The 16,459-nt window shown below is 35.3% G+C and overlaps 1 protein-coding gene across 4 annotated transcripts in view; it reads left to right on the forward strand.

Moving 5' to 3' along the window:
- RALGPS2 (Ral GEF with PH domain and SH3 binding motif 2) overlaps positions 1–16,459 on the forward strand; it is a 205,066-nt gene that overhangs the window by 64,893 nt on the left and 123,714 nt on the right. For all 4 annotated transcript variants that reach the window (XR_004229297.1, XM_031936952.1, XM_031936955.1 and 1 more), the window contains exons 2-3: positions 7,858–7,997; positions 13,370–13,474. Coding sequence is in view for 3 of the 4 variants with exons in the window: in XM_031936952.1 (XP_031792812.1) it covers positions 7,941–7,997; positions 13,370–13,474 (162 nt within the window). In the remaining variant the exon portion in view is untranslated. The remainder of the gene's footprint in view (positions 1–7,857; positions 7,998–13,369; positions 13,475–16,459) is intronic.

Below are 16,459 nucleotides of genomic sequence, written 5' to 3' on the forward strand. Positions count from 1 at the left end.
TGTCATCTTTATTATATTTGTTCGCCCTATCCAAGAGCATTTGATATTCTTCCAATTGGTTAGATCTGCCTTTATTTGTGTGGAAAGTATTTTGTAGTTTTGCTCATATAGTTCCTGATTTCCCCTTGACAGATAGATTCCGAAATATTTTATACTATCGGTAGTTACTTTAAATGGAATTTCTCTTTGTAATTCTAACTGTTGGATTTTATTAGTGATATATAAGAATGCTGATGACTTATATGGGTTTATTTTGTATCCTGCAACTTTGCTAAAGTTGTGGATTATTTCTAGTAGCTTTTTAGTAGAATCTCTGGGATTCTCTTAAATATATCATCATTTCATCAGCAGTGAGTGATAATTTCACCCAAATGATTTATAATGAGTCATATCCATTTGCCAAATTTCACTGGATCTCAAACCAAGAGAGTTCTTCCCTAGAGGGAGTGTAGGAGTGTGAAAAGGAAGGCAAGCTGTACAGGCTTTTACTATGCTTCTAGCTTTCTCTCTTGTTCTCCCAAATTGTAAACGTAAAGCTCGAGCAGCCTGATGATATTTACAATGAGATTCTTGGGCTTCCTGAAATAAAGGAGTATTGGCCAACATGGTTAGAAGGCTATCTGCCTTTGAATTACCATCAAAAATAGGACCTGGAAGTCCACTATGAGAGTGGACATGCAAGATGTAAATCTTACCTGGATGCTTTCTCACTTGCTCTTGAAGTTTCTTAAAGAACTGATATACATTGGAAGCTACAAATTTTATTTGGGCTGTGGCAATTCTTTGTACCACACCCACTGAATAGGCTAAATCAGATATTATATTTATATTTCCTGGATAATATGTAAGAGCTAAATGATTGCATACAATTCATTCTGCTGAGTGGACTGAAAAGGAGTTCTGACTACTCTCTTTATAGTTGTTACGAGAGTATACAGCACAAATATTATGCTTGGATGCATCTGTAAAGATAGTTGGTCCTTTAAGAGGAACCTTAGAAACTTTTTCTTCAAGGATCCATCGCCAATTATGTAATAATTGGGTTATTTTTAATGGAGACCCATGTGTAAAATTTGGATCCGTGGCCAATAAAATTTGTCACTCTGGGATGGTTTCACAGCACACATTAATTTATGCATTGGTATAAAGGTGTATATTTATCAGGTCTTACTAGATATTGTACTGCTCCTTAATGCTTTTAATAAATTCTAGCCAAAGCATTGGGTAAGGTAATCTTTTTTGTTGTGCCAGGGTTCACCATTATCACAGTCTCTTGATGAAGGACTTGGCTGGATCCTTCTTGTGTGTAAAATTGATTTTCAGGTTTTTGGTGATTCTTTCACCAATTGGATAAAGTAGTTCAACTTTCAAAGCCTCTTACTTCTTTTTGTAGCTTCCGTGATGAGTTTAAAGACTGTCTCCCTTAAATTCATATAATGTTGAATTGATAGTTACTAATCACTGGATGTCATCCATTGGCTTAATCTCTATCAATGATTCTAGAGTATATCCATTTGAAAGTATGATTAGCTTCTCGTTCTTAAGGAAAGTTTTGTATATAAAGCAACTTAGAGGTTATAGCTCTATTTCATATTTCTAAATATTGAAAAGGAGCATGTGTTTTGAATTTTTTCTGAAGTATAGTGCAGTTTGGTAGTTCTTAGTGTTTCTGTTGGTTCTTTGTGAGACTATGACTCATGAAATGTTGCTTCCTCGGATGCTTTCTACTGCTCAATATATCATCATGTACATGGAAGCTAAATAATTTTTGGAAATGCTTTTCTAGTGGAGTAAAGCAGCTAGTACCATACATTTGACACATAGTAGGGCTTGTTGTTTCATTCCTGTGGGAAAACTAGTTCAATCTATTTCTTTATATAAGTTCAGCTAAGTATATGCTGGTGCACTGAAAGAGCAAATTTTTTAGATCCTTCTTATTCCAGAGGATAGAACAGAAATCCTTAATTGTCTATAATCAAAGAGGCCATTCGTAGGCAATTGAGTAGGAGATGGAAGTCCAGGCTGAAGAGTTCCCATAGTTTCATCTATTGTTTAGTTATTCTTAAATCAGTCAACATCTTCCATTTTCTAGATTTCTTTCTTATAATAAAATAGGGTTATTCCAAGGACTTAGAGAAGGTTGTAAATGTCCTTGGTTCAGGTTGTCCTGTACACTTATATCTCATGATGAAGGCTCTGGATTCTATTGTAGCTAAGAACTATATTTTTTTTTTTTTTTTTATGAGTTCATATTTCTTTTATTTATTTATTTTTCTAAATTTTATTTATTTTATTTTTTTTAATAGCCTTTTATTTACAGGATATATGCATGTGTAACTTTACAGCATTAACAATTGCCAAACCTCTTGTTCAATTTTCCCTCTTACCCCCACCTCCTCCTAGATGGCAGGATGACCAGTAGATGTTAAATATATTAAAATATAAATTAGATACATAATAAGTATACATGACCAAAACATTATTTTACTGTACAAAAGAATCAGACTCTGAATTATTGTACAATTAGCTTGTGAAGGAAATCAAAAATGCAGGTGTGCATAAATATAGGGATTAGGAGATTCAATGTAATGGTTTTTAGTCATCTCCCAGAGTTCTTTTCTGGGCATAGTTGGTTCAGTTCATTACTGCTCCATTGAAATGATTTGGTTGATCTGTTGCTGAGGATGGCCTGTCCATCAGAGCTGGTCATCATTAGTATTGTTGTTGAAGTATATAATCGATCTCCTGGTCCTGCTATTTCACTTCAGCATCAGTTCGTGTAAGTCTCTCCAGGCCTTTCTGAAATCATCCTGTTGGTCATTTCTTACAGAACTAGTAATATTCCATAATTTCATATACCATAATTTATTCAGCCATTCTCCAACTGATGGACATCCATTCAGTTTCCAGTTTTTAGCCCACTACAAAAGGGCTGCCACAAACATTCGTGCACATAAGGTCCCTTTCCCTTCTTTATAATCTCTTTGGGATATAATCCCAGTAGTAACACTGCTGGATCAAAGGTTATGCACAGTTTGATAACTTTTGAGCATAGTTCAAACTACTCTCCAAAATGGTTGGATTAGTTCACAACTCCACCAACAATGCATCAATGTCCCAGTTTTCCCGCATCCCTCAACAATCATCATTATTTTCCTGTCATCTTAGCCAATCTGAAGGTGTGTAGTGGTATCTTAGAGTTGTCTTAATTTGCATTTCTCTGATTAATAATGACTTGGAGCATCTTTTCATATGACTAGAAATAGTTTCAATTTCTTCATCTGAGAATTGTCTGTTCATATCCTTTGACCATTTTTCAATTGGAGAATGGCTTGATTTTTTATAAATTAGAGTTAATTCTCTATATATTTTGGAAATGAGGCCTTTATCAGAACCTTTGACTAAAAATATTTTCCCAGTTTATTGCTTCCCTTCTAATCTTGTCTGCATTAGTTTTGTTTGTACAAAAACTTTTCAGTTTGGTATAATCGAAATTTTCTATTTTGTGATCAGTAATGATCTCTAGTTCTGCTTTGGTCATAAAGACCTTCTAAGGGCCACTGTTCTATCCATACTGGTGTATCAGTTTTCCAATAGGAATAGGAACAGGTGAAACTGTTGGCCGACCTTCAACAGCAGCCCTGCCTAAAAAACTGAAGTATTCAATTGTAATTCTATCTGCTGTAAAAATGTCTCTTCCCCCACAGATTGATGGGGATTTTTTCCAGTTATAAAAGGTGTAAAAATTCCTGTTTCACCTTCAAATATCTATCTCAAAGGGGTAGCACTAACTTCAGCTGCTATTGAGCCTCCTATGCCAGATATGTAGGTGTCTGCCTTAATCTTTGGCCAGTGACTGGGCCAGTTGGCACCTCTAATAACTGTACGATCTGCACCAGTATCTACCAATCCTTCTAATGGTATGCCATTTATATAGATAGTGAGCATAGGTTTGATGTCAGCTTGGAACTGCTGCATGTCAGAATATTCACTAGATTCTTGCTTGGAGTCAGAATCTGGGCAACTATCACCAAATTGCTTATTAGGTGTCTGTATCAGTAAACCTGATGCTACTACTTCTCTTGGTTGATAAGTCACACATTATCTACCTGTATTAGTGACTGGGACCTTATCTACACATTCCCCAGTTTCCCACATCAATGTGTGGATGGACATCATTTTGTAAGTGCGCTCAGGAAGTTAAATGGTCAAGCGTACTGTGCCTGGAGGCAAGGGATCCATAGGCTGCAGAGCAACAGATTTCACTTTCACCAGGGTGTATCTCAATTTTTCCAGCTGCAAACAACTGTATTCTCCCCAATTATAATCCCTTTCTGCCATCAGGTTGTTTCTTGGCTGATTGGTCATGTCTGGGTACTGGACTTCTAGGCACTCTCTGGGTGTAGCATTGGCTGCCATCATGCCCCAAGTACTATTACCTTGGGCCCTGGGACTGGGCCCCTCATCCTGTTTCCCTGAATCAGTCTACATTTTGATGCCCAATAGAAGCCTCTGTTGCATTTTGGACATGGGGTTTTGGGTCTTGTTCTCCCACCCTGTTTTCTCTGTCTCTATACCAACATTGCGCTTTCAGGTGCCCTACTTTACCACACTGAAAGCATTGATGAGCCTCTCTGGAAGTTTCTTGCCAAAAGGGACCCTGTCTTCCCATGCTTGGATCTTGGGAATTCTGCATCGTAGCCTGGCTATAAAAGGCATTTGTGTCCACTTGTGGCATAGCGTCTTTGTGTAGTGCTAGTGTAATTCTTCTACAAACCTCATTAGCATTTTCTTTAGCAAGATGCCTTATCATGATGTCTGGTACTGCATTTTCACCATTGAGTTCATATGACTACTGTCTGCAGACATCCCACAAAATCAGCAAAGGGTTCATTTGGCCCTTGTGCTTTTTTTGTGAAGCCTTCTCCTCTGTCTTGCTTTCCTGGGGGGAAGCCCTATGCTTTGATAGCAGCAGCAGCAATTTGCTCATACGCTGCTATAGAGTAATTCATCTGTACTGTGATGTCTGCATAAGAACCTACACCTGTTACTTGGTCACAGGTGATGGAAGTATGAACTCCACTTTGACTATTTTGTTGGACTTGTATCCTTTTTTTTTTTTTATTTTTTATTTTATTTTTTTTTTTATTTAATAGCCTTTTATTTACAGGATATATACATGGTAACTTTACAGCATTAACAATTGCCAAACCTCTTGTTCCAATTTTTCACCTCTTACCCCCCCCCTAAATGGCAGGATGACCAGTAGATGTTAAATATATTAAAATATAACTTAGATACACAATAAGTATACATGACCAAAACATTATTTTGCTGTACAAAAGAATCAGACTCTGAATTATTGTACAATTAAGCTTGTGAAGGAAATCAAAAATGCAGGTGTGCATAAATATAGGGATTAGAATTCAATGTAATGGTTTTAGTCATCTCCCAGAGTTCTTTTTCTGGGTATAGCTAGTTCAGTTCATTACTGCTCCATTAGAAATGATTTGGTTGATCTCGTTGCTGAGGATGGCCTGATCCATCAGAACTGGTCATCATCTAGTATTGTTGTTGAAGTATATAATGATCTCCTGTGGACTTGTATCCTACAGAGCTCACTGTATTCAGAAAGCCACAACAAGTTTTGTACAGTTTCTAAGCATGTCCCTGCTATAGATTTCCAGTTCTCAGGGGTTAAAATTTCATAAGCCAAATTCTGTAATAACATCTTAACATAAGCTGATGTAGCCCCATTAAAAAGTGCAAACCTTTTTCAGGTCTTTGATAATTTCTAGATTAAAAGGAGTGTATCTTCTCCTTTCTTGACCTGAAGAGTTAAGTTGTTCATTCACAGGAGACATTTTTATTCTCAAATCGGCTGTTTTCTGCCCTTCATCTTTGGCTTTAAGTAATGCCTTTTGCTATGGAATTATAGGAGAGGGTGATTGTTTGGGTGATATCATTGCCCTTCCCACTCCTCCTCCTCCTCTTCCTCTCTCCACCCAGGAAGGTGAAGTTGATCTTGTATATACAGAATGTTTCCTTAGAAATAGAATCAGGACCTTTATCATTGTAGCATTCACATAGTTGATCTACTAGTTTCCAATTATCTGCTCTATTTCTTCTTCCTTGAAGAACCAAGGGGATGTGCATTCTAATGTATCTAAGAGTCCACCGATCTGCTCCCAAGTTACAAGCAAACCTTGTCTCTTGATCAACTTAATTATGCTTTCTATAGAGCTCCCTCGGGGTTGGGGTGGGTTGGGGATGTGGGAGAATCTTTCTCTAATATCTTCCCCATTTCTGCTAGAAAAAGAGTTACTAGTTTAGCCCTTAACAAATTAAGTTCCCTGTTTGTCTATTAAAATACTTGCCCTATTTCCTGGTCACAGGGACTTCTTCAGTGAAATTAGGGTCCTTGGTCTACATTGGGTGGCATTTGTGAAGAACATGCTAGCTCCCTGGAGGGCCTCAGGATCAGCCAGAGTCAGGATAAATTAAAGTCCTCTGTCTTTAGGGGGAGAAGTGAAGGAGGTAGACAAGCTGCCAGGAGTATTGCCAAAGATCTTTCCTGGATTCTGGAGTCTGTATTCACCAGCCTCTCTCCTCCTTGTTCTGTAGCCAAGTGACTGGCCTCTATCCCTCCGCCCTCTACCCCTTGCCTCCGATTATCTTAACATCAAACATTCAACCATAGCATCAACTGTGAGAAGAGCCATTTATCCAAACATATGCTACTAGAGCCATTGTCTCATCAAATAGGTAATTAGCCTTAAGTGCTGGGTTGTGTGATTCAAGCATACCTTTTTGGAGTTTCACCCCTCTACATTAAAGTCCTTATCTCTCTCTCTTTTTTTTAATCGTTCTGTGCTTGGGATCATTTGACATTTCTTATTGAAAGAGGAGTGACTTTTTAATCTCTTTATCTTCTGAAAATGAACCCTGATATTCTCTATGCTCATAGTAGCCATCTATGATTGGATTCTTTCTCTTTTGTTTGTTGGTTGTCATTTTTTTATTCACCTTTTGGTTTTATTTTTAGCAGCTCTTAGTATGATCAAGTAAGGATAATAGAGTCCCAAGTCTCAGATTCTTCTTAATCTTATTTTCTGAGCTCTGTCCTGGGGCTCAGCCTCAGAGTGTTCCTTCCACTCCTAAGCCATAGCAAGAACCTCTAGTCAAGCTGGCCTTCCAGGTGATCTCACTTCCTGTGCTCAGTCCCTTAAGTGTTGCTACCCTTATTCAGTAATTGCCCTGTCCTGTTTTAAGGTCAACAACTTTTTTGGAAGGAGAAAGGAGCAAGACTGGGTCTTCTTACCTGACCAGGCCACTTACAGGCCCCATTTCCTTACAGATTAGTTATAGAGCCTTGGCCTTGGATCGATCTTCTAAGGTTAAGTGATTCATCAGCCTCAATCCAGGGGTTTGCAGGAATGTGCTCCTGTGCCTGACATATTAAATATGGAGTGTAGAAAAATGAATTTATTCTGCAGTTGGTATTATTTTATCTTATTTTTGGTAGTATTTATTTCGCATTCTGAATTAAACAAGTGTTTCTGCATACAAAGTAAAACAAAAAGAATTATATGTGAAATTGAACACCTCTGTTACATTGAGCTGCTTTTTAAAGCATATAATATATGAACTTGTAAAACGGTCTTGTTTATTATCTATTTTCTTCTGACATTTCTTCTGTTTTCTTTTCTTTCTTTTTTTTTTTTAACCTGCTCCAATCTTCCCCCCCCAAGGGGAGGGAGCCTTGTTGATTTGACTTCATTTATTTAAACTTTTTTTATAAACCATATAAGTAAGGTAAGGATTCTAACTTTATCTTTTATCACCATTTGTTTATAGGAATAATGTATTTGTTGCCTTGGACTTGAAATAATCGGCACCCTGTTACATTAAAGAGAAGGCCAAGAACTGATGTGGGAAATATGGACCTAATGAATGGGCAGTTGAGCAACATTAACATTGCAGCTACTGCTTCAGAGGTAAGAAATACAACTGCATATGTTCTTAAGGATTTTTAACTCTGTAAGAATTATAACTTAAATATATAAGTAATTTCTTGTGCAATTGGCTAATACAAAATTCCAGTCAAAAAGGATATCAGAACTCATTTAGTGCTCATACTAAAAACGTGAATTAAGTTTATAATATGATTAACAATCAACTACCCTTTACTTAATGTCTTCTTATAATAAAGAGCTCAGGCTCTCTCAGAGCAGCATGATCTTTTGTTAAGGGACAGGTCAATTCTCTTAGAGCCTCCACACCTGTGGATCATAGCATCTGAAGGACTTGCAGGTCAGCCTTTGCTGACACAGATGTTTACAGAGTGGGAATGAGATAAATTGGAGGCAAAGGGAAGAGGAGAGAGGTCAGACAATACAACGGCCTCTCAGTCAGAGAGGTCAGAGAACAGCAACTGCCTCTCAGTCTTCTTGCATCATCCTCTTACAAGAGGTGATCCATTCTGGGTTGGATCCCCAGCAGCCACTATCAGGTGGCTCCCGTGTATTCCAACAATCTTTCATTGGACAGCTCTAATTAGGAATTAAAATTTTCAGCTCATTTTGCAGATGAGAAAACTGAGGCAAACAGGGGTAAATTTTACTCAAGATCACAGCTAGGAAGTGTCTGAAGCTGAATTTGAACTTAAGAATGGGAGTCTTCCTGCCTACTATAGTGCCACCTAGCTGTCCCCTTTCCAGTATACATTTCTCAATTAGAAAGCATTTAAAAAAGAATAAAAGCAAAACCATCATCATTAACATGCATAGTCCTTCAAAATTGCACCTCCACATTGGTCATATCTGTGAATGTTTGTGTGTCTCAACATTCATTACTTGAGTGGTATATTTTATTTTCAGTCTTCTTGTGTTTTATTGCTTCATTAAGACCAGAATTCTGTAGTTTTTCAAAGTTTTTTCTTTCACTGAATAAATTGTTCTCTTAGTTCATTTTTTTTTATCAGTTCATAAGGGTATATCTTCAGTTTCCTCTAAAACTGTCCATTTAGTCATTCCTTGTGGCACAGTAGTATCCCTTTATAGTTTTATACAAGGATTTGTATAACCATTCCTCATAAGGAGGGATAGTCCCTTAATTTCTAATATTTAGCTATTCTGAAAAAGAGCTGCTTTTTTTTTCTCATGGGTAGGTCCCTTTTCCCCGGTGTTTTGTTTTGTTTTGTTTTGTTTTGTTTTGTTTTGTTTTGTGTATAGGCATTGTGATGATATAACTGGATCAAAACTTATATATTCACAGTTTTTAGTGACATAATTCAAAATTACTTTTCAGAATGATTAGATTCAAAGTTCCATTAATGGTCTGTGAATGTCTCAGTTTTCAAGACCCCTTCCACTTTTGTCATTTTCTTTTGTCATCTTTGTCAGTTTCATGGCTTTGAGATGGGACCTAAAAGTTACTTTCATTTGCATTTCCCTAATTATTAGTTGTGAAATATTTTTTCCTCATTGACAATTTAAACTTTTGGAAACTTCCTGTTCTTATCTGTTGACCACAGGGAATGGTTTTTAATTTTACAAATTAGTTCTTTATTTTTCTTAGACACGAGTCTTTTATTATGAAATTTGTAGCAAAGATTGTTTTTGCACTTATTTTTTTCTCTTGAAATTATATTACATTTGATTTTATAAAAACTTGAATTTTACATAATCAGAATAACCTTTTTGTGATCTTCTCAATAGTTTGTTTAATCATGAGCTTTTCTACTATACATCTGAAAGGAAATATCTTCATTGCTGCTCTAATTTGCTTATTTTATTATATCTACGTCAGGTATATATTATATATATGTAAAATATATATATTATTTTGCATTTGGAGTTTACAAAGTAATAGTCTAAACTTAATTTCTTACAGTGTTGTATTGTTTCCTCAGCACTTTTGTTAAATTGTGGTCTTCGTCTTAACACAGATCTTTAGATTTATAGAACATTAAAGAACTGTTTGTTTACTTCTTCTGTGTGTTGTATACTCAGTATTTCAATGGAATTCTTTTTATAATTTTCTTTTGAGATTCTTGACTTTTGTTCTTCTTGTCTAAATTTTTTCCCTAGGCCTATAAAATATTCCTTTAATAGTTTGAAATTAGTATTGAATGAGCAAATTGATTTAATTATAGTTTTTATTCTACTGATTGTACCTACCCATGAATAATGTTTTCCAATTTTGTAGGTCTATGTTTATTTCTACAAATAGTATTTTATAGTTAGATTTATATAGTTCCTAGGTGCATGTCAGTAGATAAACTTTTATAGCTTTTATAATTTTTTTAAATGGAATTTCTTTTTCTAGTTCTCTCTACGGGGTTTTGTTGGTAATATACAGAAATGATTTTTTTGTGGATTTTTTTTTCATATCTTGAAACTTGGTTGAATTTGTGGTTTCATTTAATTTTTTGTTACTTCTTTAGAATTTTCTAAGTAAGTTTGATCATCTTCCCCAAAATATTTTTTTTTCTTCTTTCTTTTGGCCTATGCTTATTATTCACTTAATTTTTCTTTCTTGCCTTATTGCTATAGATATCACCCTAGCTCTTTGTTAAATTGTAGTAGTGAAAATGGCTATCTTTGCTTTGCTCCTGATCTTATTCAAAAGATTCCTAACTTTTTTCCCCATTACATAAAAATACTTGCTCTTGAATTTATATAGATATTATATATTATATTAAGGAAAGGCTTTTTAGCGTTTTAAAAAGAAAAATGTTGGGAGAGGATTCTGGGAAGATGGCAGAGTAGGTAAGAAAATTTCTGGGCCTTAGAATTTCTTGTACAGAAATGGAAGGAACATTGCCTCAAAGTGTTTGAAGAGTGGCAGAAATGAATAAAAGTTGGGGTAAAGCAGTTGTCCTCCCAAGAGAAACTGAGAGGACCCTAGGAAAGACTTGATCTCCAAAAATGGAGGTTTAGCCTGAGTGATGTGTACCTTCAGGTACACTCACTCAAAAGAATCAACAAACAGCAAACAGCTGAATTGGGAGTCAGCCTCAGGAACTCTCACTTCATGGACAGTGTCATCCACTGTCAAGGGATGTCAAGTATAACTTGCTGACTGGATGTAGTCCTAGGCTATGACTTGGGAGAAGGAACTAGTATAGTAGAAGGGCAGAGACCTTGCTGACTATGGACACTCAGGAGATCAGAGTTCCTGGTTTTGGTTCTAGAGCAAAGAGAACAGCTAAAGTTTGCAACTTCTGGAGGGACCACAGAGAGCAAGAACATTTGCAGGACAGTATGTCTGGGAGTCCTGGTTGCCTTGCCAAAAAGAAAATTAGAAATTAGGCAAGGGAAAGATAATGATGTTATAAGACACCAAAAAATAATAAGACAAAATCAAAAGCATGAAAATAGAAAAGAATTGAAAGATAACTGATCTGCAGAGCAAATTAAGAGAGAAACAATATAAGTTATGCTCAAAAAGAGAATCTTTATACAATATACAAATTTATTAAGAACATTCCCTGAAGTTCTAGAAGAAGACAGTAAAGCAGAAATAGAAAAAAAAAAATCCACCAATCATTACCTCAGTGAGATTCTAGGAGGAAAACTTACAGGAATATCAAAAACTCTCAAGTTAAGGAGAAAATATTAAGGAAAAAAATTTAATATTGTTGAGCAACAATAAGGATTATACAAGCCTCAGCAACTTCTGCTTAGAAGGACCATAGATCTTGGAATATTATGTTTCATAGGTCAAGAGAGCAAAAGTTAAGACTGAAGGTGATTTACTCAGCAAAGCATAATCCTGAATGAAAAAAAAATTGGATATTTAATGAATTAAAAGTCTTCTAGTTATTTATGACAAAAACTGTGGAATATAAGGGAAAATTCAACATATAATATCCAGGAGAAATATATACATTAAAGACCAATTAAATTTTAAAAATCAGTTCTTATATGACTGTCATTTTTATTTGGGTACTTAGAAATAAAAACTTTTGGACTAAGTTGGGTGTGATGGGATGATTCCAAAAAATTCTGTAGGGAGATAAAAAGGAGAAATTATGCAAATGAGGGAAAAAAGAAAAAAAATACAGAAGAAGCTAGTAGGGGAGAGAAGAGGTATATTCTCATTGGGAATGGGTTAAAGAGAATAGAAGGATATAAGAGTATTAACGTCTTCTAAATTCTAAAAGAAGAGGGCAAGAAAAGATGTGGGGGAGAGGATAACGATGAAATTGGGGGGAAGTTTGATTAAGAAAGAGCAGGGCAAGGTAGCAAATTTGCAAGATAGTAAAAAGACAGTAGTGCTTTCAACAGAAGAAATAGGGAAATTTGGAAGAGATTTTAGGCGAAGAGATAAGTAAAGTTTTAGATAAGTTGAATTAAAGATTCAACTTTTTAAATTTTATATTTCCTTAATTTTAGAAATTCTGAATTAGCTTTCTTTGTAATTGTGAACTGATAGCTATGTGTTTATAATATTTCTATTTTTTTAGATATCTTAGATTTTATCTTTTGTTATGTATTTCTTACAATTGTTTAGTGAATCACAACAGATTTATTTGCTTTCATCTAAAAAGTAATTCCTTCCCTTTTTCCCCTGAAGTGTGTTGTTGAGCATCAACAAGGAATATATGGAACTGGATGGGACCACTGGCATTATCCAGTCCAACCCTCTTATTTTATAAGACAAATTTAGAACTGAAAAAAATTCTTCATATTCTCCATAAAACCTCCATGTTAAAATGAGAAAACTAAGACCCATAGAGGTTAAATGCCTTGCCCCAAAGCCCGTGGGTAGACAACTGAATTGAGATTTGAATTCAGACTCTGCAACTCTACATTTTGTACACTGCAGCATGAGATGAAGTTGGATAGGATGTTGGACTATATGACTTTAAGGTTGTCTTTGAACTCTCTGATTTTATATTTATTTATAACCTTTTTGATATATATATATATATATATATATATATCATTGAATTTTAGTTTTTATTTATTGTCCTAGTGTTCTAATGCAACCATCCCCTATTTCCTATATAGTAGACATCTTGGAGAAAAAGACTGGCTTATTAATATTACTTAATTGTAAAGTATTAATCAGGAATGAATCCTAAAATATTATCTTGGCTAATTTCACATTTTGCAGATGAGGAAACATTGGTTTAGAGATAGATAATAAATGAGTTATAAAGCCAGTCTTATGGCTCCTGGGTCAGTGTTTAAAAAAAAAAAAATCATAACTAAAATATACTTTCAGCAGCACATTTTTGCAGTACTTAATTGTTCAGCACTTTCAAAAAGCTGTCAATTGTTTTTTGCTTCCTGGTTCCTTTCATAAGTATAATGGTTACATATTAAACTGACTGTGGTGTTTGCTTTTATATTGACAGAAAAGTAGCAGTTCTGAATCATTAAGTGACAAAGGCTCTGAATTGAAGAAGAGTTTTGATGCTGTAGTATTTGATGTCCTTAAGGTTACACCAGAAGAATATGCGGTAAGCAATGGATTGGCAGCTTTTTCTTTAAACTGCTTACTTGATAATGAGTTGTCCCTATAGACAGCTTTGACTTAGGGATAGAGAGGGGTAAAGAAAGTAGGGACTTTGGAATATCTAACATGGTAAAAGAGTAGTCATTAGTATCTTGTAGCATTTTCATAGGTATTGGTGTGGATATCTTTATTTAAAAATTTTTATCAGTCTTGTTTTTATATTTTCTTCTTTTCTGAATATATATCTGTCCCCATACTACCCTGTCAGCCAATTCCCTATTTGGGGGAAAAAAATTGTTTAAAAGGCAGACTACAAAGCGGTTCATAAAAACCCATCACATCAACTAAGTCTGACAGTGCATTATTCTGTACTTAATGATCTCCATCTGCGCCCCTACATGAGGGGGCATGGAGACTAATAAATCTCCTATCCATCACTCCTTGCCACATTGGGTGGGAACCTGGCCAAGCATCAGGCTACCTGTTCTTGAAGGGTAAGTATCAGGAGAAACATAAGACAGTGTGTGTATATGGAGAGAGAGTTAGCATGCTGGCCTTCTAATTACAAAAACCAAAGTTTAAATATCCAGTAATAGACAATATCTATATGCACCCCTGGACAAATCATTTTAACCTCTTTTAGCCTGGTTTTCCCCAAATTCAAAATTAGGATAACAGTACCCACTTCACTGGGTTATGAAGATCATATTAGATTTTATATTTAATATGAATACCAGATCTTATATTTGGGGTTGGAGGATATGGTTCTGGATCATGGCTCAACTACTTAATTATGTATGACTAACTGAAAGGGAGGGGAGGTGTAAGGACAAAGAAGTCTTCTTCGGCATAGGCCCTACTTTTAAGAATGTTGTATTTCACTTTTCCTAACCCCAAATTAATACTATTTTTATATGAATGACTAAGACTTTGTGGAAAGAGCATGATGCTTAAGACAGTACTGGGGGAAAACTTATATTGTGTCATGGGTCTTTGTGAAATTTGGTAGTTACTGATTTAAGAGGAAAGAAACTCTACTGGCTTCATATGTGCTCCTTATATTACACCTGTATCACCCACTCCTTTATATTGGAGCCCCCAGAAAATCAGTAACAAGTTTGAGGCACTCTTAATAGGTTAGCAGTCACTAAAAAAATATGATGCGCAGCACAGCCTCATGCACCCCCAAGCTCCTCCCTGCAAAACATTTACTTTTTATCAACAGATAGGGGATACATTTGTCCAAAATAAGACATTTAATGAAAACAGAAAAGAAGGAAGGAAAGAAGGATGGATTTTTTTTTTTTAAACCGTGTAACAGAAGAGAACAGAAACACAACACAGACAAGCAAAACGACTTTGAAAGTTACAAGTTGAATTTTTTATGTATTTAAAAAGCAAGCTCTATTGTATTCTTTTTTTAAAATTACTTTTGGTAAGTTTACCAAACTGTTTTGCTTGTCTGTCTTAATTTTAAGTCCATTTGTTTATCTGTTTCTCAGTTTTAGGCATCAACAGTGTTTATATTATTTTGGAGGTGTTTTAGTTCTTATTTGCTGCTGGTCATTCATGTCCAATTTTTTGTAGCTCATGGTTTGTCTTGGAAAAGTTACTGGAGTAGTTTGCCATTTTCTTCTTCTTTAGTTACCACATCTTACTAACTTTTATTCTTGTTTTTTATTTATTTTGACCTTTTTTTTTTTTTTTAAATTATGTGTGCACAACTGTAGAAGCTCTTCAAATTGAGGAATGACTACATCAATGATGACTTTTTTCTCATTTTTTTCAAAGTATACTATTTCACTTTTTGTGATATTTAATATTCATCAACTTTATTCTGTAAGCAGATATTCATAGTATACAAATCTGAAGCTTCTTTGCAGTCTCTAAACCTTTGACCTCATGTTTCATATTCTGAACCATACTTTTGAACACACTTTTTGTTAAAATATCTTCCCTTATGTTCACCTGAACTTTGAAGTCTCTGAGTCTCAAAGCATATGTTGATTTAATTTGAAGGTTTTTTATTGAGATTTCTTCTAATTGCATTCTTTGCATAGATGTTACAATCTAAACTATAGGTTTGTTTGTTTTTTTTCCCTAAAGTTGTCTTTTTTTTGCAAATATTTCTTGAGTAAGTTGAGATGACCAAATAGTATCTAGGTGGCAGAGTAGAACGCTCGACATGAAGTCAGTAATGCTGGATTCAGAACATTTTTTAGCTGAACACTTGGTCAGGTACTAATTAATCTTAGGAAATTATGAAATGGGGCAGGCTTTGCTGGTTCTTTAGGTCCTTTCTGGGAAAGACTATGATGGCAACATTGGTCTATAATCAGACTTCCTTTAAGGCACAGAAGTACAAAAACAGGTGGTAAAAGGGTGCAGAGGCAGATAGCCTAAGGACAGGGAGAGGGAGGTGAAGGGTGGCAGGTTGTGTGAGGAAGAGGAGGAGGAGAGACCCAGAAATTTTACATAGTTAACATATCTACATTAACTCAAAGTTTATCATTAAAGTTTGGTGTTCTATTATTGGTCTTCTCTTATCAGAGATTTATATGTCATAGTTCCCTAAGGCCTTGTGGGGGGGGGGGGGGGGAGCATAAATGGCTTCCTCTAATTTAGCACATATTGTTAGTATGTGATTTTTTTTTTTCTGCCAATACGATTTGTAATTTCTGATCCTTTGTCTTCAGACATATATTTATTTTTGCAATATTACTTGGTGATATTGCTACTTTATATTGGCTACTTATAAGTTTATGTTCTAGAATCAGTTGATCAGAGAGCTCAGAGCAGGATACAATTTTAACAGACATGGGCAAGGCTCTTCTGTTAACTTCTGTCAGCTGTGGTGTTCTTTTTCTTTAAAATATAATGGTTCTCTCTGGGAGCAGGTTTCTTGGGGAAGTTTTCTGGAGGCAGCTTTCATTTCAGTTAAAAGTAATAGTCACCCCAAATACAGCCAGGTGTTAAAAGTTCAGATCTT

The sequence above is a fragment of the Sarcophilus harrisii genome, chromosome 4, assembly GCF_902635505.1.
Source record: "Sarcophilus harrisii chromosome 4, mSarHar1.11, whole genome shotgun sequence".
Taxonomy (NCBI): Eukaryota; Metazoa; Chordata; class Mammalia; order Dasyuromorphia; family Dasyuridae; genus Sarcophilus; species Sarcophilus harrisii.